Source organism: Muntiacus reevesi, chromosome 14 (genome assembly GCF_963930625.1).
Source record: "Muntiacus reevesi chromosome 14, mMunRee1.1, whole genome shotgun sequence".
NCBI lineage: Eukaryota > Metazoa > Chordata > Mammalia > Artiodactyla > Cervidae > Muntiacus > Muntiacus reevesi.
The window spans coordinates 65,245,084-65,272,767 of record NC_089262.1 but is presented as its reverse complement, the minus strand read 5'-3'; the positions used below and the strand labels follow the sequence as shown (position 1 = coordinate 65,272,767).

The 27,684-nt window shown below is 42.1% G+C and overlaps 1 protein-coding gene across 2 annotated transcripts; it reads left to right on the top strand.

Moving 5' to 3' along the window:
- The first annotated feature begins 393 nt into the window (after positions 1–393).
- GABRP (gamma-aminobutyric acid type A receptor subunit pi) lies at positions 394–19,722 on the top strand. Of its 2 annotated transcripts, XM_065905720.1 has the most exons (9): positions 394–446; positions 1,155–1,273; positions 5,618–5,685; positions 6,432–6,649; positions 8,194–8,276; positions 11,398–11,535; positions 12,002–12,154; positions 12,613–12,800; positions 19,420–19,722. In XM_065905720.1, the coding sequence occupies exons 1-9, from the start codon at positions 394–396 to the stop codon at positions 19,720–19,722; spliced, it is 1,323 nt and encodes a 440-aa protein (XP_065761792.1). The 2 variants fall into 2 exon arrangements, with proteins under 2 accessions (XP_065761792.1, XP_065761793.1); XM_065905721.1 differs by lacking the exon at positions 12,613–12,800 and having other exon boundaries at positions 19,420–19,457.
- The last annotated feature ends 7,962 nt before the right edge of the window (positions 19,723–27,684 follow it).

The window sequence follows — 27,684 nt, the reverse complement described above, 5'->3', positions numbered from 1 at the left end:
ACCTAGAGGGGTGGGATGGGGGTGTGGTGGCAGGGAGCCTCAAGAAGGAGGGGATATATGTGTACATTTGGCTGATTCATGACGTTGTACAGCAGGAACGAACAACACTGTGAAGGAATTATATTCCAATTTTAAAAAGTGAAAAAAAAAAATCAATGTGATCTTCCAAAACGAAGGCATTCCCGGATGACATGCAGGGAGGAGGAGCTGCATGTGGGTGTGGGAAGAGGCTGCTCCCCACGGAGGCAGAGAATATGCGGTGCCTGACCCCCCAGGAGAGAAAAGCTGGGCTGGGAGGAGGTGTGCTCTTGGGGTTGTCTGCCTCCCACCTGCCCCATCTGTCTCCCCAGGTCGTTTCTCCTTCAGCCTCGCGCTACACATGCAGCTCTCAGCATGAGGCACAGCCTCCAACTGGCCCTCCTGTGTCTGAGTCTCCTCTCCGCACGGTGAGCTCTGCCGCCCCACAGCGGCCTTGGTCTGAATTGCTCTGCGTTTTGCACACGGTGGGAGGGGTGGCAGTCCTTTCTACTTAGCAACAAGACAAGGCCTAGTGCCTTCACCCCTCTGACGTACCAGGACTATACATTTTCTTGCCATTTTTTTCTATCCGGAGAAGTCAAGCTTCCAAAATGGTCAGAGATGGATAAATCCCTTTTGTTTTGGGGGAAAGTTTTGAGTGTTTCCAAATTACCACAACATTATGATACATGGCAAATGCATAATAAAGTGGGTGAGATAGAAATATGTTTAATTCAGCAGTTTAAAATTAGAGGGTTCTCTTTGGAAGAGTCACTACTGGTACATGAGTACAACCACACGCATGTACGTGCTTGCGTGCTCTGTTGTGTCTGACTCTTTGCAACCCAGGGAGTGCATGCAGCCCTCCAGGCTCCTCTGTCCATGGAATTTTCCAGGCAAGAATACTGGGGTGGGTCTCCATTTCCTCCTCCAGAGGATCTTCCTGACCCAGGGATCAAGCCTGTGTCTCCTGTGTCTTCCGCATTGGCAGACGGATTCTTTACCACCGAGCCACCTGGAAGCCCATATAACCACACACATGCATGAAAACACAAGCTCACGTTTCAAGTTTGTATGTATGCATGTTGATCCACACGTCAGCACACACGTGCACTGAAACCTGTTCTCTTCTGCAGGATGTGCGTCCAGGGGAGTCAGCTCAACATCGAGGTCAGCAGAAGCGACAAACTGTCCCTGCCTGGCTTTGAGAATCTCACAGCAGGATATAACAAGTTTCTCAGGCCCAATTTTGGCGGTAGGTCGTTCTTTTTGCCCAGGACATCAATTCAAAAGGAACAGGATCAGAGTTAATATGCAGACGAGGGTTTCAGGAGACTGTAGTTGGCTGCTTTTTCTGATCTAACATTGGTAGTGATGGATACAAACAGCTGCCCATGGTTTTTCACGCTCTCATGCTGGGAGAAAGCACTTTCTCTGGTCTCTCCACCTGCAGGATATAGAAATCCTCCTCCCCAGGGAGGTTACTAGAGCCTCCTCACTACCCCACACCCACTGTCTGCCTTCTACCCACACTTCTGGCATCATTACTTGAGAAACCCACTATGTCTCACCAGGACTGTTCCACCTGTTCCTCACACCTCAGCCTGCCCCCTCGAGACTAACCCTCTACTTTGCCATTAGGATGACCCACCTGGGCCCTTTGCTGCTCAGAATTCTTCCTGCTCCCCAGTCTCTCCAGCCTAGGGTCCAGAGCCCTTTGCATGGCACACCCAGCACTTCCCAGCCCCACCTCTGTCTGTCTGTCAACCTCATCTCCCCAGGTTCTCCCTGCTCTGCGCTTATACAAATGTGCCCCCAGACCTCCTTGGCCTCTCTAGTCTCCATGGTTTTTGCTGAGATTATTTATCTGCCAAGAAGAGCTTGTTCCAATTTGACTCCTGGTAAAATGCCAATTTTCCTTCATGTCTCAGATCAAAGGCTTCCTCTTCTGAGCAGCCCACACAGATTCCTCCAGGCCTCATGCCCTTTCTTCACACTTTGTTTTGAACATATTTCTAAATCATAGCTGTTACCGGCTGATACTGTCACTGGCTTTATGTCTGTCTCGGCTCTGGGCTGACATCCCTTGCAGAAATCCTGCTTTATTTATTTCACTAGCCCCAGTGGTATCTCAGTGCTCAACAGGTAGCAAGTTATCAATTAATATATCTTGAACAGTGAGGCAAGGATGGAAAGAATGAGGCCACCACCTACCTCCTTCCCACAGGGTCTCAGCCTCTCGTTTGTAAAATGCAAGACTGAACAATGTGGTTACTAATGTCTTGTTACCTTGAGTAGTAGAAAGAGCCTTGGAGTTGAATAAACCTGAGTTTGACTCCTGGCTCAACTGCTGGGCAAGCATCTTAGCTTTCTGTAACTGGGGGGTATATCATCTACCTCACAGGGAGGATTGAGTGAAGTGTGTAAATATATCATCAGGATGCCATCTATTTTAATCCCTTTGCCTTCCTGCTCCTCCCTTCAGTTGATATTAATAAAATTCTCTGGTCAGATCTAGGATTAGTGGGTTAGTCCAGGTCCTCTGAGGAGCAAACAATGAGAGGGGATTATCCTTGCAAGATATTTATTGGGGCCATATCTATGACAAAATATGGGGCAGGAAAAGGAGGAAGCTGGAGAGTTGTCAGACTGCAAAGCAGGGAAGAAGGGAGGGTGGGAAGAAAGGCTGGTGGAGGTGCCTTAGACCACAGTGCAGTTCTAAGCATGTTCAGGAAGTCCACCACGAATTCCTTGAGCGGAAGTTCCCATCAGAGGAGTCTCCCATCTCTGTGCCTCCCAGAAGCAGGCCTGCCTTAGTATTCCTAACACGTCCAGGCCCCAGTGGGATGCAGCCCATGGGAAGTGTGGCCTCTGAACAAGTGTGGTGAAAGGTTTCAGAGCACAGCAGCTGGGGCCACTCACCTCCTTCAGATGGAGATCTGAGAGACCCAAACTCACAGCCACACATTTAGGATTTGAGGTCCTTATGTTAAGGGATCTTGGGGGCTTCCACCTCCCCTTGTTCTCCCAGGACCAACTGAATGCTAATGACAAGCCCAGGAGTGTGCACACCTGGTTAGATTTGCTGAACAATTTTTCTGCCTCTGAAATGCCAAACAACTGGGCCAGAACACTGCCCTTCTTGTTGCTGGCTCATGGACCCACAGGGTGCAGAGTCCCTGGGTAGTGTACCCATTCTGAGCCTGAGGTGGCCCTCAGGGATGTGAGGCCCAGACCCACCTGGGGTGGAAATGGGGTAGGGGTCCTCAGTCAAAAGGAGGGGAAGGCACACCCCCACCCCGTGTCACGAGCCTTTGGCACGCTGCCTCCTGACAGAACCTACATGTATGAGGCAGCCTCCAGGCCCATGGAGGGGCTGCAGTTCCCTGGAGTAATGTCTGTCCACCCAGATCTAGGACCCTAAGGTCCCTGAGTGGCCAGATCTCCGTAGGGCTTTGCAGGGACTGAGCTTGGCCGCACGGGTCTGCAAGCCTCTGCCAGGACCTGCTCTTGACCTGCTTCCTAGGAGAAAGCTGCCCTCTAGTGGCTCTGCTCACTTTTCTAACTCACAGGGAAGAAAGAACAAACTCTGGTCCATAAAAAAGCTGGGACTAGACTACCTAGAAACAAACTAAACACACAAAAACCCACAGTGAGCCTGAAGCGCTTGTACATTTTCGGTTCTCCACCTTCCTTGGGGATGGTAACCAGTGCTGACCCACGGCCTGCTGTGTGCCGAGCACTTGCCTTCCCACCCCACCCTGATGATCAACGTTAGTAGCTCTATTTTAGAGATGAGAAACTGTAGAACAGAGAGGTGTAGCAGTTTGTTCAAGGTCACACTGCTGTGATGTGGCCACTCTGACCCTAAGCTTCTCTTCTTGATGCTGCACCTTGCTGCTATGAGGGGCAGAGAGCCACTCAGCACCTTAACTCCTTCAGTACCTTCCAGGGTCTGCCCTGAAAGATCTACCCCTTTCCCACCAAGTATCCAGTTAATTATTTTTAATTGCACTGGCTTTAAAACTCCAATTCCAAGTTCTTAACCTATATCCTGCGGCTTGATTTCCTTCAGTTAATAATTAGGCTGCTCTCTGATTCCTCCCAGTGTGATGTGTTGAAGCATTTTGAATTCCACCTCTCCTTTTCCTAGTTAATGTGTTGTCACCGTTCTCAGAGGTACCCCCCAGTTATTATCCCAAGTGAATGCTTTCCACCTATTAACCTGGTGAGGAAAGTTGTTTCTTTTCCAGAATTAGCTAAGATCATGGAAGAGAGGGATAAGGGAAGGAAAATGCTATTTACCAAGTGCCTGGTATCACATGATAGAAACCATGCTGGAGGCTTTTTACACGTAATTACTTCTGAGCACTTTCTATATGCCCAGCCAGGCAGCCACTTCCTGTATATTCTGTCTCGTCACCACCCTGCAAAGAAGCTATCACACACCTTCTCTCATTTACCCTTCTCTGTGACTCTCTGATGTCATTAGCATTATTCAAGCCTGCGGGTGAGAAGGCTGCAGCTCTGAAAGGTCTGCTAACTTCCCAGATCAGGCTCACATCTTCCTGACTCCTGGACTTCTGTTCCACATCTCTAGTCTCAGGGGGAGTAAACATTCCTGGCCTGGCCACTGAGAATGGTGGCTCCCATTCTTCTTCACTTCTTCTTACTTCACTCAAGAGGTAAGACAGACACCCTCAGAAGTCAGGCCCATCTGCCCAGACTCCAGGATTGAGGCCCAGCATCTGTACACCAGACCAAATGGGGATGGTTCTGCAGTTCTAAATAGTTTAAGGTTCCTGGAGAGCAAAGGAAGAGGAGAAAGATGTCAGGAAGTGAGTGGAAGCTCAACCATGAGCAGTCTTGAATGCCATCTGGTGGTAAATTTACTTGGTTGAGGGGGGAAAATATATTTGTGTACAAATTCCCAAATCTCTATTACATTTCTAAATAAATGAATCCCTGGCAAACACCATAGGAAAAAGTCCTCCAAGTAAGAAGCAGCAATACCATTCCATGCCTTAAAATAAACACTAATGAATATAGTGTGGTCTCGCTTTCGGGTGTTTAGCTAAGTGTATATGTGTGCATTGTTTTTTCATACAAAAAGGAGGCACACCCTCTATCGTCATTTCTCCTGCGAGGGGGAGGATAGAAATTAATCTTTTATTTATAAGCTTCTAAACTGTTTAAAATTTTGCAGTAGGTCATTGTTACTTTTTAAATTTTCTAATACATATATTTCTTACCTGTGTGCTTGCCAAGTTGCTTCACTCATGCCTGACTCTTTGCAACCCCATGGACTGTAGCCTACCAGGCTCCTCTGTTGATGAGATTTTCCGGGCAAGAATACTGGAATGGGTTGCCTTTCCCTTCTCCAGGGGATCTTCCCGACCCAGGGATGGAACCTGCGTCTCTCGTGTCTCCTGCATTGCAAATTCGCTACCACTAGCGCCACCTGGGAAGCCCATATGTTTCTTATGTATATTTTTAAATTAATTATTAATATATATAACTATATATTTTTTAACTGTGCTAATGTTAGCAAATCTGTTTATATTTCTATGTAAGGCTTTCTGTGGTTTCTTCATCTTAGGAGAACCTGTTCAGATAGCACTGACTCTGGACATTGCAAGTATTTCCAGTATCTCAGAGAGCAACATGGTAAGTGTGCTTCCCCTGCCTTCCACCCGCTCAGCCCCCTTCCTGTGTTCTCTGAGGATGCCCATTCTAGCTCAAAACAGAACAGAGACCTACTTGGAATAGCAGGAGCTGGAGACCTATCCTGAAACTCAAGACAGTGGAAGATGCTTGTAAAACAAATCTTCTGAGTATCAGAAGGAAACTGGATTCAAAGGCTAGGAGGGGAGAAATGGGAGAGAGGTGTGCTGGGTGAGGGATAGGAATGGGGAAAAATAACACTGCAGGGAAGAAGCCTGCATATCACGGGGTTCCTCACAGAGCAGGAGACAAAACCAGTAGTCACATAACTTCTTTCAACCATCCTCTCACTTAAGAGAACGCATCTTAAACAAGGTGACGCCACAGGCACTTTGCTGTGAGTCCGCTGTAGGCTGCAGCGAAACTGGACAGCCTGAGCACTTCGTTCACCAAAGCCTTGGAAAACTTCGTGTGGCCTTTGTGATCAAGGGAAAGTTAGTTCAGGTCCTGAACATGCTCCTAAGGGGCTCCCTTTGGGCAGTGGGCATTATTATCCAGAATAAATAAGGTGCTTTGTTCTCTTATTGCTACAGGCCACCACCTCAAGGCAAGCTTCATTCACCCCTGTCTACTGTGACATGAGCTCTTGACCTCAGTGGAGGTGGGGAGGGAAGTAAGATTTTACCCTTTTCCTTGCATTTTCTGAGCTTTCTCCTTCCATCCACTTTCTCTCCCCGGCTGCCCCTCAGGACTACACAGCCACCATATACCTCAGACAGCGTTGGACGGACCAGCGGCTGGTGTTCGAAGGGAACAAGAGCTTCACTCTGGATGCACGCCTAGTGGAGTTCCTCTGGGTGCCAGACACTTACATCGTGGAGTCCAAAAAGTCCTTCCTCCACGAAGTCACAGTGGGAAACAGACTCATTCGCCTCTTCTCCAATGGCACAGTCCTGTATGCCCTCAGGTAACCGGGCACCTGTGACCTCAGGGTTGGAGGGGAAAGAGCGGGGAGGAAAGGCAAAGGATGTTCTGACCAGTCTTCAAATAACCACCTCCCCTTCTCATGGGCCTGCCTTCTTAGATCCTTGTCCCCAGAGCAGAAGGGCCCTCTCTCAGTCCAATTTGGCTCAACAAGTCTTCTGAGAATGCGTGCTCCGTGCCAGGCCTGTGCTGGATGCTGAGGCCATGGAGCTGAATCAGATGTTGTCCTGGCACAGATACACAAGCAAGGAAGTCAGGGCACTAGAGGCCCGAGGCGGGAGTGGGACAGTGGTTTGGGGTGATGTTAGAGGAGGCTTTCGCAGGACTCTAAGCTGAGGCTTACAGAGTAAAAGGAGGTTAGCTAGGAAGAGGGAAGGGGAACAGCAAACTCAAACAGAGAGGTGATACAAAGAACTTCCTTTTCATGGGCGCAACGGGGCAGTTGGTGGCTACAGAATACATCTCTACTTAGGTGAGCCCTTCTTGTACAGATTGAAAAATCAAAGTACAGTCCTCCAAAGCCCCACCACCTGTAGTCATGGGTTCCGTTTTGCCCCTTCTTCAAATCCCCGAGGCCAAAACTTCCTCCCACCCAAGTGTTCATCAAGTTGTTGTTTGGCGACAATAGGAAAGACGCCCCTAAGGTGCCCCCTGGAGCAGCCTACAGGCAGAGGAGTCACCACTGCCTCTGCCAGGGCTAGACCATGACTGCAAACCTACCGCTGCTAGAGGCCTTCAGTAGAAGGCTAGGGACCAGCTATTCATGAAAGCGAAAGTCGCTCAGTTGTGTCCAGCCCCATGGACTACACAGTTTATGGAATTCTCCAGGCCAGAATACTGGAGTGTGCAGCTTTTCCCTTCTCGAGCGGATCTTCCCAACCCAGGGATCAAACTCAGGTCTCCTGCATTGCAGGCATATTCTTTACCAGCTGAGCCACAAAGGTCAGCCAAAACCCCAACACCTCTTTCAAGAAGTCCAGTAGACCTCTCCCTTGACCCTAACCCCAGTTAATACTAAGGTGCCCATTCCTTGCATTCCCACAGCACGTGTGAGTGTGCATGTGCATGTGTGTGTCTCTCTCTGTATTATGGCACATAGCAGTGACTTGTACAAGGATAACAAATAATGGATGAGGGTTAATAGCCTGGCTCTAGAGTCAGACAGATTTAGGACAAGTTCCTGCTCTCTGACCTTAGACAAGTTGTTGACTCTCAGAGCCCAGAATAAACTGGATGCAGAAGCATCTCAAAAAAGCCAATGAATGATTCTGTTTTGTGATCTTGTTGCAAGTTTGTCTCTGAATTGCCAACATTCTAACTTTCTGCACTCTGGACTCACTTTAACCAAGTCTCATGGGCGTTGAGTAGTGCAGAAAAACTCAGGACTGTTTTGAATGTAGGCACCAAGTTACACATTCACTCTAAGAGTCAAGGTGAAAGTTCTCTTGGAGTGGCCTTTAAGAGGGAGTGTATACTTTCTATAGCATCCTTATAACACTCTCTATGAATCCATTTTTCCTTTCTTAGAATCACAACAACTGTTGCATGTAACATGGACCTGTCTAAATACCCCATGGACACACAGACATGCAAGCTGCAACTAGAGAGCTGTGAGTATACGTCATGCGGACCCCTTAGATGAGTTTCTGGGGTGACTTAGATCTGTGTATGTGTGAGGAGTGTTCTATTCATAGTAGACTTCCTCTCCTTGATGTTGATGACAATGGGTTCATCCCTTCTGGGTGTATGTCCAGAGAGATTTAGAGACTTTCAAAAATAAACCTTTCAACGTTATGTCTTTGGGAGAGGACCACTGTGCATTGGCACCAAGTGTTTCCCCCTAAACGTAGACAGGACAGGAAAGCAAACAGGAGTCAGTAGGACTAGGAAGGAGTCTCAGGAACTGTCAAGTCATGGAAGCCAGGAAGAGCACAGCAGAAGTAGGAAACGGCAGATCCACAAAACGATCATTGACATTTACTGCAAGACTGCTTCAAACTTCTGAAATAAATTATTTGATATACATAAAGCTTAGTAGCATAATGTCAGCAAGTGAACATCTAAACTGCATCCTGGGGATTTGCTTATGATGAAGAATGAGGATTTACTCTAAGTTGATGAGTGTCAAATGAATTCCTGGCACTGTGATTGATTTTGTGGTTCCTTAGTAAACTACTCCGAAATGCCCACCATGGGGAGGTGGCACCTGTGATACCAGTCCTAGGAAGAAAATGCCACAGATAGCGATTGTTAAGGCATCAAGGCATGGCTAGGACAAGGAGGAAAAACTATAGTCAAGCTCTGGAAACCACTAGGTACTTCGTACATGAGGACACTAGTGGCCAACATTCAAGAAACAGAACCATTATGAGACAATAGTCATTTTTCAGAGGTAGACATTTAATGAAAGACTCAGGCAGGCAGATTAATTACCTTATTGATTAAATGCATGAAAAGCCTTCCTGAAGCAATGCAGCTGTTTGGGGGCAGACTAAAACTTGAGGTTATAAAAAAAAGAGCTCATTTTCAGCCCCACGTACAAAAAGCAATTGCCCCCCATGGGTGGCTGTGCTCATCTCAAATCTCAGGAGTGAGATTCTCCTGGAAACTCCAGCACTCTGCTTGCACAAATATTGTCCCCAGTGAGCAGAGGAAGCTTTCACTGAATCTGGGTTCAGAAACCTCACCAAGGGTTTTTCCCTGAATGCTATCCCTAGAAAAGAATTGATACTATTCCACAATTGCCCATATCCACTCAGGGACAGAGCAATGAGAAGGTGAGCATTTACCAGTCACTTTGCCCACAAAAGTCCATATAGTCAAAGCTATGGTTTTTCTAGTAGTTATGTACAGACATGAGAGTTGGACCATAAAAAAGGCTGAGTGCTGAAAATTGATGCTTTCAAATTGTGGTGCTGGAGGAGACTCTTGAGAGTCCCTTGGACATCAAGGAGATCAAACCAGTCCATCCTAAAGGAAATCATCCCTGAATATTCATCAGAAGGACTGATGCTGAAGCTGAAGCTTCAGTATTTTGGCCACCTGATGCAAAGAGCCAACTCACTGGAAAAGACCCTGATGCTGGGAAAGACTGAGGGCAGGAGGAGAAGGGGGCGACAGGGGATGAGATGGTTGGATGGCATCACTGACTCAATGGACATGAGTCTGAGCAAACTCCAGGAGGTGGTGGGTAGGGAAGCCTGGCATGCTGCAGTCCATGGGGTCACAAAGAGTTGAACACAACTTAGTGACTAGACAACAACCCCGCCATCAATTATAAAAGCAAAGTATCTAAGTAGAGGCTTGCACAACTTACTTTTTAGATACTTTGTCCCTTTGGGATTCCAGACAAAATGATACAAGCAGTACAAGTTGCTCCGACTTGTCTTCACCTTTCAGCTGTTATGAATGATGGTGCTGTGAACATTTTTGTACAAGTCCTTTTATGGATATGATTTGATTTCTCTTGGATAGATACTTAGGACTAAAACGCTGGGTCAAATTTATGTTTAATTTTTCAAGAAACTGTCAAATTGTTTTCCAAAGTGGTTGCACCATTTTATATTTCCACCAGCACATTCAACTTCTCCACACTCTCACTATCTTTTATTGTCTGTCTTTTTATTTCAGCCATTCTAGTGGATGTGAACTGGTATCTTACTGTGGTTTTGATTTGTGTTTCCCTTATGACAAATGATTTTGAGAATCTTTTTATGTGCTTATTAACCACTCATCTGTCTTCTCAAAGGTATTATCTAAGGATTAAATGAGATGATAATGTTGCAAAGCACTTAGAAAGGTAACTGCTTACTAAGTGATAGATATTATCATCATCATCCATGGGCTTTGGTATTAAACTTCCTTGAGGTCCAATACTGGTTTGTTTCTCATTTGCTTTGCTATCCTGAGAAAGTTATGCAGTCTCTCTGAATCTGATAATTTTCATGTATAGAAGGGGCAAAACATTACAGTTCCTTAGTTCTAAGGCACAGGATTTATCGAATAGTAACACTGCAGAAAAATGTAAGCTCTAAGCTCTACTTAATATATATCAACTGTAAGATCCATTTCAATTTCATAAAATGTAAAAAAAAAAAAGCTTTAAATAATGAAGAAATATATAGCTCTACTTTGCAAGCTTGTGAGAATCTTAGAGACATAATATGTAAAGGACTTAATGTAAATGTTTAATAAAAGGTAGCTATTATTACTATCATCACTATTAGTAAAACTGCTTTGAGGTTTATCAAATACTTATGTTTGCAGACATCAATAAAGTGGCTGGATGAAAGTTTTTTTGGTTTTTTTGGTTGTATTATGCCAATATGAAAATGTGAACAGACCAAATGTCCCTGAGAATCCCCTCCAAAGTGTTAGACTGTCCTGAAAGGCAATGTCTACTGTAGATCTTTGTGAGTTCACAGATATGTGTTCAAAAATATCATTTAAATAATGATAGAGGCCATTTCTAGGTACTTATCATCTACTGGGTGTACACAGTGCTTAGCGCAGAGCTGGTTCTCACTGGTGGTGAAAAGCCCTATCAGGTCAGCCCATTCTGGGTACACACTGAGATTACACTGGAGAAATCACGCCAGGTTTTGCATGGGACCATCCTTAGACTTAGCACCACCGAGATAGAGCTTCTGCTGTCTCTCCATCACAGCGTTGTCCAGACCAGGCCAATCTGCCACCTTCTTGCACTGATCAGGGCACTCTTTCCCTTGGCAGGGGGCTATGATGGAAACGATGTAGAGTTCAGCTGGCTGAGAGGGAACGACTCTGTGCGGGGACTGGAAAACCTGCGACTTGCTCAGTACACCATACAACAATATTTCACCTCAGTTACCAGGTCACAGCAGGAAACAGGTAACTCGTAGGACAATTTGCACAAGAGAAATAGAGCCTAGTTGTATTCTGAGTCAGAAATATCACCTCTTTTGCACTTTGGCCCCTTCTGGACCCAAGACCCCCTCTGTGATATGCCAAGTGTTTTGGCTTGGCACTTTTACCTGCTTTACACCCACTACTGAAATGGTCCCCAAGAGGCTCACAGTCTAGTGAAGCAGGTATCATGGAAACCAGCAGTGATGCTGCAGGAATACTGTGACAGACAAAGGCACAGGATGAGGCTCGTGGTTGGGGGCACCAGCACTCCCATAAATGCCATGCTATACAAACACAATCTCTTTCATTGAAACTATAGTGACAGTTCATTATTAACTATGTTTTGGTGAACAATGGATGGTTTAATGCAAATATAGCTAAGTTAAACATCCCACAGGGAATGCCAGGTGAGTAGGGTTGATCTCTTATCCCTTGTTCACCCTATCAGGAAATTACACACGACTGGTCTTGCAATTTGAGCTTCAGAGGAATGTCCTGTATTTCATTTTGGAAACCTATGTTCCTTCCACTTTCCTGGTGGTGTTATCCTGGGTCTCGTTTTGGATCTCCCTTGATTCAGTTCCTGCAAGAACCTGCATTGGTAAGTAGTTCCAACGGGAGATTTCTAAGAACTGGGTTATTAGGTCTCATATTTTTTTAGCTTTCTGCCATTCTTTTATTTGATATTCATAGGATAGTTCTAGGAGCTGGTTTCTTGAGAGAGCGACTATGCCAGGAATAGTGTATGTTTAAGCTTTGTTTTACAGTAACAGATAAGGAAGGATGGTGATTAGATGGACTATTATCAGTTATGTTGTTTACTGAACACCTCCCTCCAGTGAGAAGACAGAAGGAAACAGTTAAAGTCGTATCACTCATACCTGTACAAATGGACAAATCAACTCTTTTCCAGAAGGCCACAGGCTTTTCAGAATGAGCTCTGCTCCATTTCTGAGCCCTGTCCCCACTTTGCCAGCTCTTGAATGGAGACAGTTTGCCAGGCGGTGATGGCAGGAGTGCTGACCACTGACATGGGCACACTGCTCACTTCTTCCCTAGGAGTGACCACCGTGTTGTCAATGACCACACTGATGATTGGGTCCCGTACCTCTCTCCCGAACACCAACTGCTTCATAAAGGCCATCGATGTGTACCTGGGAATATGCTTCAGCTTCGTGTTTGGGGCCCTCCTGGAATATGCAGTTGCCCACTACAGCTCCTTACAGCAGATGGCAGCCAAAGATCGGGTAAGAATTTGGGGACTCTGTATATAATTCATCACCTGTGCCATATACTGGTCTGTCGACCAGTTCCTGGTTCCTGACCCCCAGGGATTCACTTTGCACCAGTGATTCTCATCCTTGTTCAATTGGGGGAATCTGACAGTCATGACACCTTTTTAAAAAGACTATTCTTTTTGCCAATGAGATATTAATATGCTTAATTTTCTAGCAGAAAATAACTGTGTTATCTGTATGCAACATAAAATCACAACCACGGGAACAAGCATCCATGGAAAACCTAGGATCAAATCAAACATGAGCAGCTGCTTATAAGTTCCAGATTAATATGTATTTACTATTTATTCTTTTGTTGACTTCTTGTTTTCTTAAATTATATAAGTAATGGTTTACAGAAAAATGTATGGAAAAATTAAACTGTGGCAAATTTCATGATTAGCATATTTTTCAGCTAACAGGGAAGGACTCATTATCTGGCTTAGCAGTGAAACAACATGGTTCATCTCTCAGAATAATAATAATAATGATTATTATCAATTGAGCATGTATGTGCCAGACATAGTCACAAGCTCTTTGCAAATATTATGCCATTTAAAATGCTCGTGGTCATCATGTTCATGGTCATGTGCTCAGTCACGTTTGAGTGTTTGTGGCCCCATGGACTGTAGACCACCAGGCTCCTCTGCCCGTGGGATTCTCCAGGCAAGGACACTGCAGTGGGGTGCCAAGTTCTACTCCAGGGGATCTTCCTGACTCCACATCTCCCGCATTGGCAGGCAGATTCTTTACCATCTGTAGAACCCTGTTAAAAATGCTCATAACAACTCAGTAAGTCTATCCCTATTTTTACAGTTGTGGGTTCTGAGTATGGGAAGATAAGTAATTTATTCAAGAGGACCAAGACAGGAAAAGGCAGAGCTGAGATTTGAACCTAAATCTGCTTGGCTCCAAAGTTTGACACATCTGTTATTCCCACTTGCAGTGGGCAATGGACCATGCCCTTAACTATTATTCTCTGCAGGCTTGTGGAACCCTGGGATTTTTTGGAAGCTCAGTTTGATAGACATTGGCATACTAAAGCTCCTGCTAACAGGCAAAAAAAAAAAAAAAAAAAAAAAAAAATGATAGGGATCCAGTGCAGAAGAGCTGCCCACCTTCAGCAAAGGGTCAGGACTGTACAAGGTTTAATGGGGAGAAAAGGAGGATTCAGAAGAGCCCAGAGATCCAGTTGACTTTTCTCTTGTGCTTGACTATTGTAAACAGTGTTTCACACAGTCATATTACTCAAGTACTAAAGGCAAATGATCATATGTGCCAGCCGAAGAATACTCCCTGTAGGCTTTCTTTTTTAAAAAATTAACTTATTTTTTAATTAAATTTATTTTTTACATTGAAGTAGAGTTGATTTACAATGTTATATGAGTTTGAGGTGTACAGCATAATGATTATTTTTATATATAATACTCCATTAAAAGTTATTACAAAATAATGGCTGCTATTGCCTGTTCTATACAATTTACCCTTGCTGCTTATATATTTTATACATAGTAGTTTAAATCATTCAGTTCCATACCCCTATCTTGCCCCTTCTCTTTTCTCTTTCTCCTCTCATAATCACTAGTTTGTTTTCTATATCTGTGAGTCTGTTTCTGTTCTGCTAGTTGTTTTCATTTGTTTTATTTTTTTTGATTTCACATATAAGCGATATCATACAGTCTTTGTCTTTCTGACTTACTTCACTAAGCATAATATTCTCTAGATCCATCCACATTACTGCAAATGACAAAATTTCATTCATACTTATGGTTGGCTAATATTTCATTATATGTATACATATATGTGTATCTCACATATTCTTTATCCATTGGTCAATTGAGGTACACTTGGGTTGCTTCCATATCTTGGCTATTGTAAACGGTGCATCTCTGAACATTGGAGTGCATGTATCTTTTTGAATTAGTACTTTCATTTTTATCTGGATATATACCCAGGAGTGCAATTGCTAGATCTTATGGTAATCTATTTTCAGTGTTTTGATGAACCTCCATATTGTTTTTCATAGTGACTGCACCAACTTACATTCCCAACAGTGTACAAGGATCCCCATTTCTCCATGTCCTAACCAATATTTATTTGTAGACTCTTTGATAGTAGCCATTCTGACAGATACAAGGTGATATCTTATTGTTGTTTTGATCTTCATTTTTCTAATAATTAGATATGTCAAGTATCATTTGCCTGTTATTCATTCTGTATGTCTTCTTTGGAAAGATGTCTCTTCAGGTCCTCTGACCATTTTTTTGATAGGGTTGTTTGTTTTTTTGATATTCAGCTGTATGACCTGTTTATATATTTTGGATATTAACCTCTTGCTGTTCATGTCATTTGTAAATATTATGTCTCATTCAGTAAGTTGTCACTTCATTTTATTAATGGTTTCTTTAGCTGTGCAAAACTTTTAAGTTTAATTAGGCCCCATTTGTTTAATTTTTGCTTTTGTTTCTTTTTGTCTTGTTAGACTGATCCAAAAAAATATTGCTATGATTTATGTCAGAGTATTCTCCCTATGTTCTCTTCTAGGGTTCTTAGGATTTCAGGTCTTACATTTAGATCTTTAATCCATTTTGAGTTTATTTTTGTATAAAATTAAATTTTATACAAATTTTAAAATTGAATTGAATTTTAAATTTTAATTAATTTAATTTTAAATTTTAAATTAAATAAAATTTTTCTAATTTTATTCTTGTAAATGTAACTGTCCAGTTTTCCCAGCAGTACTTATTGAAGTGACTCTTTTCTCCATTATATGTTCTCATCTCCTTTGTCATAGATTAATTGACTATAAAGTGGATTTATTCCTGGGCTCTCTATTCTATTCTATTGAGTTGTATGTCTGTTTTGTGCAGTACCATACTGTTTTGATTACTGTATGTTTCCATCTTTGTTTTGTGTTACAGACTTTGTTTGATGTCTATTTTGTTTGATATAGTATTGCTCGCTCCCCTGGCTTTTTTATCATCTCTGTTTGCACGAAATATCTTCTTCCGTCCCCTCACTTTCAGTCTTTGTGTGCGTTTAACTTTTTTGTAGGCAGCATATGGGTCTTGTTTTTTAATCCTATCACTCACCCTGTCTTTTGTTTGAAGCATTTAGTCTATTGACATTTAAAGTAACTATTCCCTTCCATCCAGGCTTCCACATAACATTAAGCAGAGTTCCCTGTGCTCTGAAGTAGATTCTTGGTGGTTATCCATGTTAAATATAGCAGTGTATCTAGGAGGGAGCTCAATGAACTGGGAAGAATGGATACATGTATATGTATGGCTGAGTCCCTTTGCTGTACCCAAAACTATCACAACATTGTTAATTGGCTATACTCCAATACAAAATAAAAAGTTTAATAAAAAATAAAATAACTACTGACAGTTATGTACCTACTGCCATGTTATTACTCATTTTCTAGTTTTTTTTTTTTTTTTTGGTTCTTCTCAGTTCATTTCCTTTGTTTTTTTTCTTATGGTTGATGATTTTCTTTAATAACATTCTTACGTTCCTTTCTTTTTAGTTTTTCTGTATCTGTGGTAGGTTTTTGACTTGTGGTATCTACTTCTTTTAAACTGGTAGTAATTTAAGTTCAAACACATTGTAAATGAGCTACATTTTAAACTCCTTTCTCCTACACTTTGTGTTTTTGATGTCATATTTTACATCTCATGTGTCCTTCAACTGTTTTTTGCAGTTATAGTTGTTTTTACAATTTTTTTGTCTTTTAATCTTCACACTGGCTTATTTAAGTGGTTGAGCCTCAATTCTTACTGCACGTTTGCCTTTTCTAGTAAAGGGATATAGGATTATCCCTTTCCTATAGATTCTTTCTTCTTTTCCACTTAGAGATAATCCTTTAACATTTCTTCTAGGGTAAGTTTATTATTGATGAATTGTCTTAGTTTTTGTTTGTCTGAGAAGTTCATTATCTCTTCTTCAATTCTAGATGGTAATCTAGGATAACCTGGGTTGCAGGTTTTACCCTTTAGAGCATTGAATGTATTATGTTACACTCTTCTGGCCTGCAAAGTTTCTGCAGAAAAATCAGCTGACAGATTTATGTGGGATCCCTTATATATGATTCTGTATTTTTCTCTTGTCTTTAGAATTCTCTCTTTATCGTTAACACCTGGCATTTTAATTATGTCTTGGTATGAATTTGTTTGAGTTCATCTTGCTTGGGGCCCTCTGTGTTTCCTGTACCTAGATATTTGGTCCTTGTTTGGGTCTGGGAACTTTTTAGTCATAATTTCATCAAATACATTTTCTATCCCCTTCTCTTTCTGGGACCCCTATAATGTGAACATTGATACACTTGATATTATCCCAGAGCTGTTCTCATTTTTAAACTGTTCTCATTTTTTTTTTAATTTGTTTTTCTTTTTGCTCTTCTGATTAGGTGGTTTCCATTATTCTATCTTCTAGATCACTTATGCATTCTTCTGAATCACTTAGTCTGCTTCATTCCTTCTAGTGTGTTTTATTTCAGTATTAAACTCTTCATTTCTTTTCTTTCGGCCACACTGTGCAGTTTGTGGGATCTCATTCCCTGACCAGGGGTTGAACTCAGGCCCTCGACAGTGAAAGCGTGGAGTCCTGACCACTGGACACCAGGGAATTCCTAAGATTGGGCCTTTTAAAAAATATGTTTTAGTTCCTTGTTAAAATTCTCACCATGTTCATCTTTTCTTTTCCCCAATTCAGTTAACATTCTTAATAATGTTTTGAATTCTTTATCAGATATTATTTATTTCTGTTTCATTATTTATTTTTTCAGAGGATTTCTTTTGCTCTTTCAACTGAGGTCAGTTCCTTTGACTTTTCATTTTGCTTAAATTTCTCTGCCTCTGCGAGTTTGGGTGAAACAGCTACCTGTAGCGGCCTTGCACAGGCCTCATGTGGCTATGTCCCTATACAGAGTGCTTCTGCTGGGGAAGCTGAACTTGTGGAAGCTAGGCGTGTCTTTCCTCAGCGTGTGCTGGCAGCTGTCGCCTTGGTGGAAGGTGGGGCTGGAGATGGAGGGGCTAGGACCAGAGCCTGGTGTGAGGTGTGACTTCCTTTCTGCCCGGTGACCCTCCTCACCCTATTAGGGTGGGATCTGATCCCAAGTTGCTGGAGCAAAAGCCCTGAGGATTGGACCCATGCAGGCTCTATCCCTTTTAAATGTATGCTTTTCCCTCTGCCAGCCCCAGGGAGGTGCTGAAGAAAGGGAGGCCTATAGCTGGGCAGGCTGCAGAGAGAGGCCCGCCTTCTCTCTGATGTACTCTCTGGGCAGGTACCAGCAATTGTTGCCTTTGCTCTGCTCGGGTGCAACCTCAGGTCCAGGTCCTCTTTTCCCTCGTAGCTGATCACTCCTCCAGCCTCTGCCACCCCAGCCCTGTTGTGAAGTCGCACCACAGGGCAAGCAGGACCCGTGTAGACGCTCTGTGTGGACTGGGGGCAGTCAGCCATTGTCAGAGGCCTGGGCTGCTTCTGATGTGCCGCTGGGATAAGAGTCAACGAGGGCTGCCGCCACCCTGCCCAGGCTCTGCCCTGGGGCCAGGCTGCCTCTGCGCTCCAGAGCTGAGTTTTCTTTCCAGTCCACATGCTGTGTTGTTCCAGCTATGGTGGAGAATGGCAACTCCATGGGATTGCAAGAACCATCATTATTTCTGTTTGTGTGGCAAAAACCTTAAGACACTGCTGATTTCTATTAACTTCCATAACCAGTTACTCCCTTCTCCCTGGAATAGCATGAAATCGCCAAACACCTACTAAATGCTTCACATAACTTACACCATTTAATCTCCCCATCACTCTCAAGAGGTAGGTATTAATGTTATCAACATTTTGCAGGCAAGGAAATCAAGTTCTAAAGGAATTGAGGTGACTAAAATGTCACAATAGTGAAAGACAGAATGGGATCTGAAACCAGGTCAGTTATCTTCAAACTGACCTGAGCAATTAACATTCAGCACCCTAGAGAAAGAAACGGCAACCCACTCCAGTATTCTTGACTGGGAAATTCTGTGGACAAAGCAGCCTGGTGGGCTACAGTCCTTGGGGTCACAAAGAGTTGGACACAACTGAGCGCGCACACACACACACACACACACACACACACACACTCAGCTCTGCACATCTAGGATGGGCAATGGTTATTCTCCCCATTATACAAGCTGACGACTTAAAGACAGGGGCCTATAAGCAGCATATCAGGACTGCCAAGTCTTGCTTATGAACCAGTATATAAGGTACTCAGTACTGCTCTCTCCTAAACCTAATTATTCAGTATTAAGACCTCTACGTATATGAATTGTTGTTGCTTAGTCACACAGTCGTGTCTGATTCTTTGCAACCACATGGACTATAGCCCTCCAGGTTACTCTGTTCATGGGATTTCCCAGGCAAGAATACTGGAATGGGTTGCCATTTCCATCTCTAGGAGATCTTCCTGACACAGGGATCGAATCCACCTCTCCTGCGTTGGCAGGTGTATTCTTTTACCACTGAGCCACCAGGGAAGCCCCACATATATAAATACTTATGTACTTATTTTGCTAAGTTGTCTATCAAACTAACCACCGTGTTTATGAACTAGGGGAAAGCAAAGGAAGTGGAAGAAGTCAACATTACTAACATCATCAACAGCTCCATCTCCAGCTTTAAACGGAAGATCAGTTTTGCCAGCATTGAAATTTCCGGAGATAATGTTGACTACAGCAACTTGACAATGAAAACCAGTGACAAGTTCAAGTTTGTCTTCCGAGATAAGTTGGGCAGGATTGTTGATTACTTCACAATTCAAAACCCTAGTAATGTTGATCGATATTCCAAACTACTATTTCCTTTGATTTTTATGCTAGCCAATGTATTTTACTGGGCATACTATATGTATTTTTGAGAAGATGTTGAACTGTTTGCAAGCCAAAGATCATCAATAAAGCAATGTAATAAGGTAAACGATAGTCTAAGCCAAGTGTGCACCCTAACCTAATGGTGCCACAAGTGACTAAAATAACATCTGAGCATTTCTCCTCAAAGAATGGATCACCCAACCATTATTTAAGCTGTGTAAAAGTCCTAGCACTACATCTTTTAATAGAAATATCTACCCATTTATTTTTTATTTTTATGAACAACATCCCTATGGAGCCCAAGATTACAAGCCTACTCAGGACTGACAGCCCAGTGGCTCCCTGATCTGCATTTAACTCATACAAAAAAGGAAAAGGAAGCTATTACATGTATTGAGTCAAGTGGCAGAGGTTGTTTCTAAATTAATCACACATGCTATTTACTAAATCTCTACAGTGCTTAAAAAATACATTGTTGCTTAGTTGGAGACTAACATTTTCTAGTTTTTGGTTTTGATTAAAATGAAATGTGGGTTTAAGTAAATTAACTGAAAGTCAGTGCAGTAAATACCAAGATGAGTTTTTAATATAGTATCTATTGCCACAACAGAACTGTCTGCATATTCCAATAAGTCCTACCATTGAAAATCAAATGTAAGTGAAGAAAAATTTAGTGGACCAATAATGTTAAACATAAATCTCTCCTTTTTTAAAGATATAATGGATTCCCCAAACTAGGAGAGCTCTGGGGCTTCATTCTGCCATTTGACATGTCTTATCATTTTACTATTACGTGCATGCCAGTCCTAAACAATGCTGAAGCCATTTCCCCACATCATGGGAAAAATGGAGGAACTTTTAAAAAACTTATTCTAAGAGTCTTTATACAGACATGAAGCCTTGAAGAATCAAGTCCAATTCTATCTGCTGCTTCAACGCTGAGCAACAATTTGCCAGCAGTGGATCCCCGGCATCCTTCCATGAGGAGCCTTTATCCCTATGCTCTTATGACAAGGAAGGATGCTTATTATAATAGATAATGAGCTACATCACCCAGAAACAAGTGGCTTATCACAAGTGGCTTGCTCAGACACCTGATCTTTCTGGCTGGACTACTTTGAGTGGCTTATCCTGCCTCAGTAGGAGAATTTTGATCCTGGGTCCAGAGCTTTCTGAATAACAGTCAGTAACTTGTCACAGAACAAGGTGCTGCAGGTGAGCTATCTTTTCCAAGCCCAGCCGCTCTCACCCTAACAAAAGAAGCACCGTAGGTGCGTCCCTGCCTCCTGGCCTAACTCAGCCAACAGTACCATAAATGGTAATTTGTGAGTGTGCCGTGATAAAGGCTTTGGTTCAGGTTCAATCTTTTAAAAGAATCTTGCCATCTTTAATTCTCTAGCTTCCCTGTCTAATAAATGTACCCTTTTACTCTTCCTTTCAGAAACGAACTATGACTTTGGAAGATCATCTCTCCCCTACCCCCGTACCATAAGCTGTCCTTCTTCCCCCCTTTATGATATTGCTAACAATTTAGTTTCTATGGGTTTGATCAACTGAGCTTTTTAAACAAAATGTTTCTGATGGGAATGGAAGAATTAAAGAGGTGGATGCAACGGTATGGTTCAATAATATTTGTGATTCTTTTTAATAAGGATTGAAAGGAAATATCTGTTTTGAAACTCCAGTCAAGCATTATATTTTTAAAAAAGGTATGAAGATGTGAAATTGTGAAATAAATATATCATATTAGCTACACACCAAGTCAAGTGGTCATCTATAGAATATGTTTAAGATCCCATTTGGAAAAGTTGTTCATCATAATACAAACTCAGTGGACTCACACTCTTCCATCCTCATATTCCCTTCAACCTAGACGATACACATATATATTCATACACACACACACACACACACACACACCCCTACTGTTTCCAACTGAGGCAGGTAAACACTCGTGAAAAGTCATTGTCATTCTCTGACATCACTGTACCACAACACTTGCCTTGCCGTTAAACAGCTAGGTCTGGTGGCACTGAAAGATCTACTTCTCCAAAAATGTCCTAGATTCCCTTCCAAATCTTCTTCTTTAATTTTAAATTCTCTTTTGTTTTTGTTGAATGATATTTTTATAGTTTGAGAACATACTTTGGGGGAAAAAATTCTTGGATTTTTGTGTCACAATGAAACTTATGTAGATTGCAATATTAGAACCCTCAGTAAAAGCACTCCAAATATTCTAAGTCTGTTCCATGCATCATACCTACCCAGATCAGTCCCCAACTTGTTTTATCCAAAGCATTTATTTCTTGGGTAAAAATAGCAAGGCTAATCTCATCAATTATTTTGATATTGAGAATATCAATATTTAATATCCATATCAATATTCTCAATACAGGGAGGAAAATATACATACATAAATGTAGATATATTCAGTAACAAGCAGATGATGGCAGGTTAATTTCAAATGAAAGGAAGAAATGGAGAAATGAGCATGGCAAAAAAGAGCCAGAGATTACATTAGACCAAAGCTGAAAATAAGTTGGCAACGCAGAGGAGTACCATTAGGAGAAAAAAATACAGTTTGGGTTTTCAGTTACAGGAAAGTATAGTGATACTGTATAGTTTGTTAGGGAAAGTTTGACCACGAGGACTCAGGTGTGATCTTTCCTCAGTACTATGTGTTACTCTTACACATACAGTTCTTCTCAGCTACTTGCTTAAGTTAATTCTGACCAGTTAGTAATGTGTTTACTACCAAAGATCCTCGCTTCTTAATACACATTTTAAAAATTGAGTCTTAACAGGAATTATACCCCATTATACAGTCTATATGTGTTTTACTAATGAATTTAAAGAAGAAGGAAAGAACATTTGAATACATATCTCATGTTTTAAAAATAATTTTTAAAATATATAATACACATCTTTTTTGAATTTTTGTAGAGAATTTATATATGTATATATCAGACTGTAGTATATTTGGGTTGAAAAACATTAAGTCCAAGTTTAGCCACTACACTTTTAAGAAGGATGTACAGAAAAGGAAAAAGAGTCAAAGAAAAGTTGCAGAAGTGATTAAAATTTTGGAAAACAGATCCAATAAGAAGGCCTTTTTGCACTTTGAAAAGCAAGACTAAATGATAATGATTGTCATTAGGTTCAGGAAGGTTTTGTACACGAGACATACTGTTCCACTATTCACCTGAGTAAGCGAACTGAATAAAAGTAAATAGAAACAAACTTAAAAGAAAATCTAATTGTTTTGAAGAAAGAAAACGTGCAATTTGGATAATGAAATGCAGTTGAATAATGAAATGCTCAAATAAACATCTAGTCTCCATCTGGAAATTTCCCATGAGAATAAATAATTTTTTCTCCTCTTTGATTTTGCCATCCACCTGTTTGAAAGCAGAAGAATCTGCTAGGTAAACTTGGGAGGTTGTAGATACAAGGAGATGCCTCTGGCTTCAAAAAATTAAAGTGTCGTAACAAGTATTGCTAACAAAGAATGTATGCCTAAAAATATTCCTGGTGGCCCACAAGGTTGAGTTCCAAAATTATGCTTTCTTTTGGGGGATTTGAAAGGGAGTCATGTGACTCACAGCTTTCAGTGACTTGGATGTGAGATAGGCTTTGACCATCCAATCTAACTACTTAAAATTGTGCCTTTTCAGAAATTAGAGAAGAAACAATCCCATTTGGAAAACCAGAAAGGGGAATAGGGCATAAAAAGTTAGTGATTAGCTGTATATTGATCCAATGTCTCTGTGATCTTCGAGAACATCTGCATCTACAAACCAGTTATCTCTTCTTTAATAAGCCCAGACTAGAGCCATGGGCTAACCAGTCTTGAGAGTGAAGTGGTTCATACTCTGCATTCATGATGGGCCTGCTTTCTATTCAAGTCAAGGCATGAATTTTATTCAAATTCTCAAGGAATAGGATTTCACACTTCATCACCCAAATCTCTGTCTTCATCTGTAAATTTCTCCTTCTACCCAATACAAAAACTTAGTTCACTTACTGTGTAGAAAATTATTAACATAGCAAGCCTGAGACTGCTGTCCTTAAAAATGGTCTCTTTGAAAGGTGACCCTTAGTTGGCATATGGGAAATTGGATTCAGGGAGAGTTCTCCTTATTCCCTAATTGGTTAGAGTGGCTCATTGGGCCTAATCTATTTGTACAAACAATATAGTTTATGCTGAACACCTGCTTCTCTTCTGGGAGTCTGGAATTTGGGACCATGCTAAGCAAAGGCGTGACTGTGTGAGCAGCCTCCAGGTAAAATCTTGGATACTGAGTCTCTAATGAGTTTCTTGGTAGGGAGCATCCCACACTTGTCACTATTACATGCTGGAAAAAATTAAGCATGTCCTAGGGAGGACACAGGGAAAAGACTCTTGGAAGTCCATGTCTGGTTTTCTCCCCTTCAGGCCATGTGCTTTTATATTCCCTCGGTTGATTGTTTTTTACATCCTTTTGCTATAATATGTCATAGCCATGAGTACCACTGTATGCTGAGTCCTGTGAGTTCTCCTAGAAAACCACTGCACCTGTGGATGGTCTTAGGGACTCCCAACTCACATGCTTTGGAAGTGCCGTGCTGTGCTTAGCCGCTCAGTCGTGTCCAACTCTGTGTGGCCCCATGGACTGTAGCCCGCCAGGCTCCTCTGTCCATGGGAGTCTCCAGACAAGAATACTGGAGTGGCTTGCCATGCTCTCCTCCAGGGGATCTTCCCAACCCAGGGATCTAACCCAGGTCTCCCACACTGCAGGTGGATTCTACCATCTGAACCACCAGGGAAGCCCAAGAATACTGAAGTGGGTAGCCTTTCCCTTCTCCAGGGGATCTTCCTGACCCAGCAATTGAGCCAGTGTCTCCTGTATTGCAGGTGGATTCTTTACCAGCTGAGCTACCAGGGAAGCCCATGCTTTGGAAGAGAGGATTCCAAATCTGGCTGATCATCAAATTCACTGGGAGAGCTTTGTAAACGATAGATTTCAGAGTCTCACCGTAGACCTATGGACTCAAGATCTATATTTTCAGAGCTCTCCAGATGTTTTTGATGTCAAGTCAAATGGGAAGACAGATGCCAAATGCCTTGGTGGAAAAGACAACAGCTGCATTAAAGCTATATTTTTTAGGGAAAAAATACAGTGTGTTTGTCACATGGAAGAGGAGTCCAACTCAACATGATTATTGAACATGAATAATGTATACAGCAGATAGAAAGCAAAATTTTCTTTTGTCTCATGTAATCTTCTATATTAGCGCCAAGAAGGAACAGGACAGCTATTATTTTGGATAGGCCGCAACATGATAAAAAGACACCCAATGAAAACATATGGTTGAGGAGTTAGGAAGGTATATGGAGGATACAGCAATTCTTCATTGCAATTCCTGGTTTGTGAAACACTAAACCTTAACAGGCACAGAAATGAACTAAAAACCTTCACAGGGAAGGCAAAGAGTTAGACTGCATGCAACCAAAGACTTTGGCTTCTGCAGTGGGTTGGAGGAGCAGTAGGCTTGAATTAGGTTTGAAGGTAGTGCTCAGGGAGGCTAGGGGTATGACCCCAAAGTTTCATCAAGAACTCTCAGAGCACATGGAACCCTGCTCAATGTTATGTGGCAGCCTGCCTGGGAAGGAAGTTGGGGGAGAAGGGATGCACATATATGCATGGCTGAGTCCCTTCACTGTTGGCTTGAATCTATCACAACATTGCTAATCGGCCATACCCCAATACAAAATAAGAAGTTTTTTAAAATAAGAATTCTCAGTGACTAAAGAAGAAAAATCAGTTGAGAAGTATGAGATTATCAAAGTTGTGACGCAAAAGGTCATCTCCAAATTCGAATTTCTCTTTCACTCTTAGGGCCCCTTTGAGCTGGCTTACCAACTCACTCTGCATGTGCACCAAAAGCAGGTCTTGCAAGTTTAGCCAGAATCCAAATTACAGTTAGACTTCCCTGGTGGCTCGGACAGTAAAGAATCTGCCGGTAATGTGGGAGATCCAGGTTTGATCTCTGTATCTGGAAGATCCCTTGGAAAAGGGAATGGTTACCCACAAGTATTCTTGCCTCGAGAATTCCTTGGACAGAGGAGCCTGGCAGGCTACAGTCCATAGGGTCGCAAAGAGTCAGATATGACTGAGTGTCTGACTAACACTTATTATCTTCTGGATTACAACAGTTGTTTAATTTCCAAATTTTAGAGGTTGTCTTGAAGCTGGCTTTTCAGGTTGCAAACGTTATGACATATTTAACCAAAAATGTGGATATGTTCTCATAACATACAGAAGCATGGCATGACTGATGAATAACAGTTGGTTTTGATGAGAGATTTCTTTTTAGGGGAAGTAGGCAAATATGTCCCTGATGGATTTTGCTTTTCAATAACAAGTTATTGAACCAATTCGCCAAAATATATCTTGAAGCATCAAAAGCCCTCATTCATAAATCAAATCGTATTGTGGAACAAAACAAAGGAAATGGGAACGGATGACAGGGGAAAGTGATAACCACAAATATCACCAATAAAAGTTAGATGCTGTGGCATTTAGAGCTACGAACCTTAGAATGTAATAATAAAGTGAATTTTCAGAATGTAAAGGAGTCTCAGGAGAAAGTATCCATTTAAAAGAATACGAGATGTACCTTTTCTGGGTTTGTATGTTTTTTACATCCTAACAAAACATTCTTATCCATTTTATAGAAGGAATCACAGGCAAATTTTCAACAACGGAAATAGGTCTTTGTTTTATCTACTCCTATAGTAATTGAACATAACTTACCTAGTTATCTTTTTTCCACAAAGAATCCAATTCCAAACCCTTTTAACATATCATGAAAGATTAATCCAGTTTCACTTAGTGTAGGAGCCCAGGAAAGAAAGTCAAGAGAACTGGGCTATGCCATTACCTTAATCTCTGTTTGCCTAAGTTCACTAATTTGTCAAATGAAACAAAAATATTTGCCCTTCCTGTCTCACAGGTCTGTGTGTGTGCCATGTGCTCAGTCAGGTCCAGCTCTCTGGGACCCCATGGACTGCAGCCCGCCAGGCCCCTCTGTCCATGGGATTCTCCAGGAAAGAACACTGGAGTGGGTCACCATTTCTTCTTCCCGGGGATCTTCCCAACCCAGGAACCAAACCTGCATTTCCTGTGTCTCCTGCATTGTCAGGCAGGTTCTTTACCTGCTGAGCCATCAGGTTTGTGATAGAATTAAAAAGGAGATTATAAATATGAAAGTATTTTGGAAATGTGCAATAGAAGTGGGTCCTAATTAATCTGACATATGCTTATGCACATGTTACATACCCCTAGAAAATCAGAATTGGGGTATAGCTGGGACATCATGACATTCAACAAGCCTATATGACATTTTAGTAGCTAATGGTCAGAGGCATCAGAGGATGCATCCAAGAACAAACAGTACAGAGCAGGACTAGAAGGCATGTTGTCTAAGCCCAGCACTCTCTTCACTGATTCGATTACCTCCTCAGACGGTTCTGTGCACTGCCTGTGCACACACGGGATGGCAACATTACGTCCACAGCATTGTTATGAAAAGTCACAACCCTATTCAGATTTAAAGTTATCATCTGTGGCCTATGTCTCAAAGATCTCTCTCAAGCTGCCAGGACTGTCCTACCCCCAGAAATTTTCAGCAGAGTATATCTCTGGAATCTGCTACCAAATAAGATCATTCTTCCCTAGAAAGAACTTTCTGCAGCCATTTTTTAGCACATAGGATCCAGCTTTTCACCAGTTCCTTCTAAAAGCCCCTGCCCACACAACATGTCTCTACCCAGCTAGCTGCTCCTCAAACACAGTTAGCAAGAAAATCCTATTTCATTTCTGCAATGGTGAAAGATCTCAGATCATGAATCCTCTCAGCACTACACAGGCGAATTGTTTTAAAAATGCATTTGTATATATAAGCCATACCTTTCATTGCAATGAATCTTTTGCATTTTTAAAGGTAAGTTGTGTATTCTGACACTA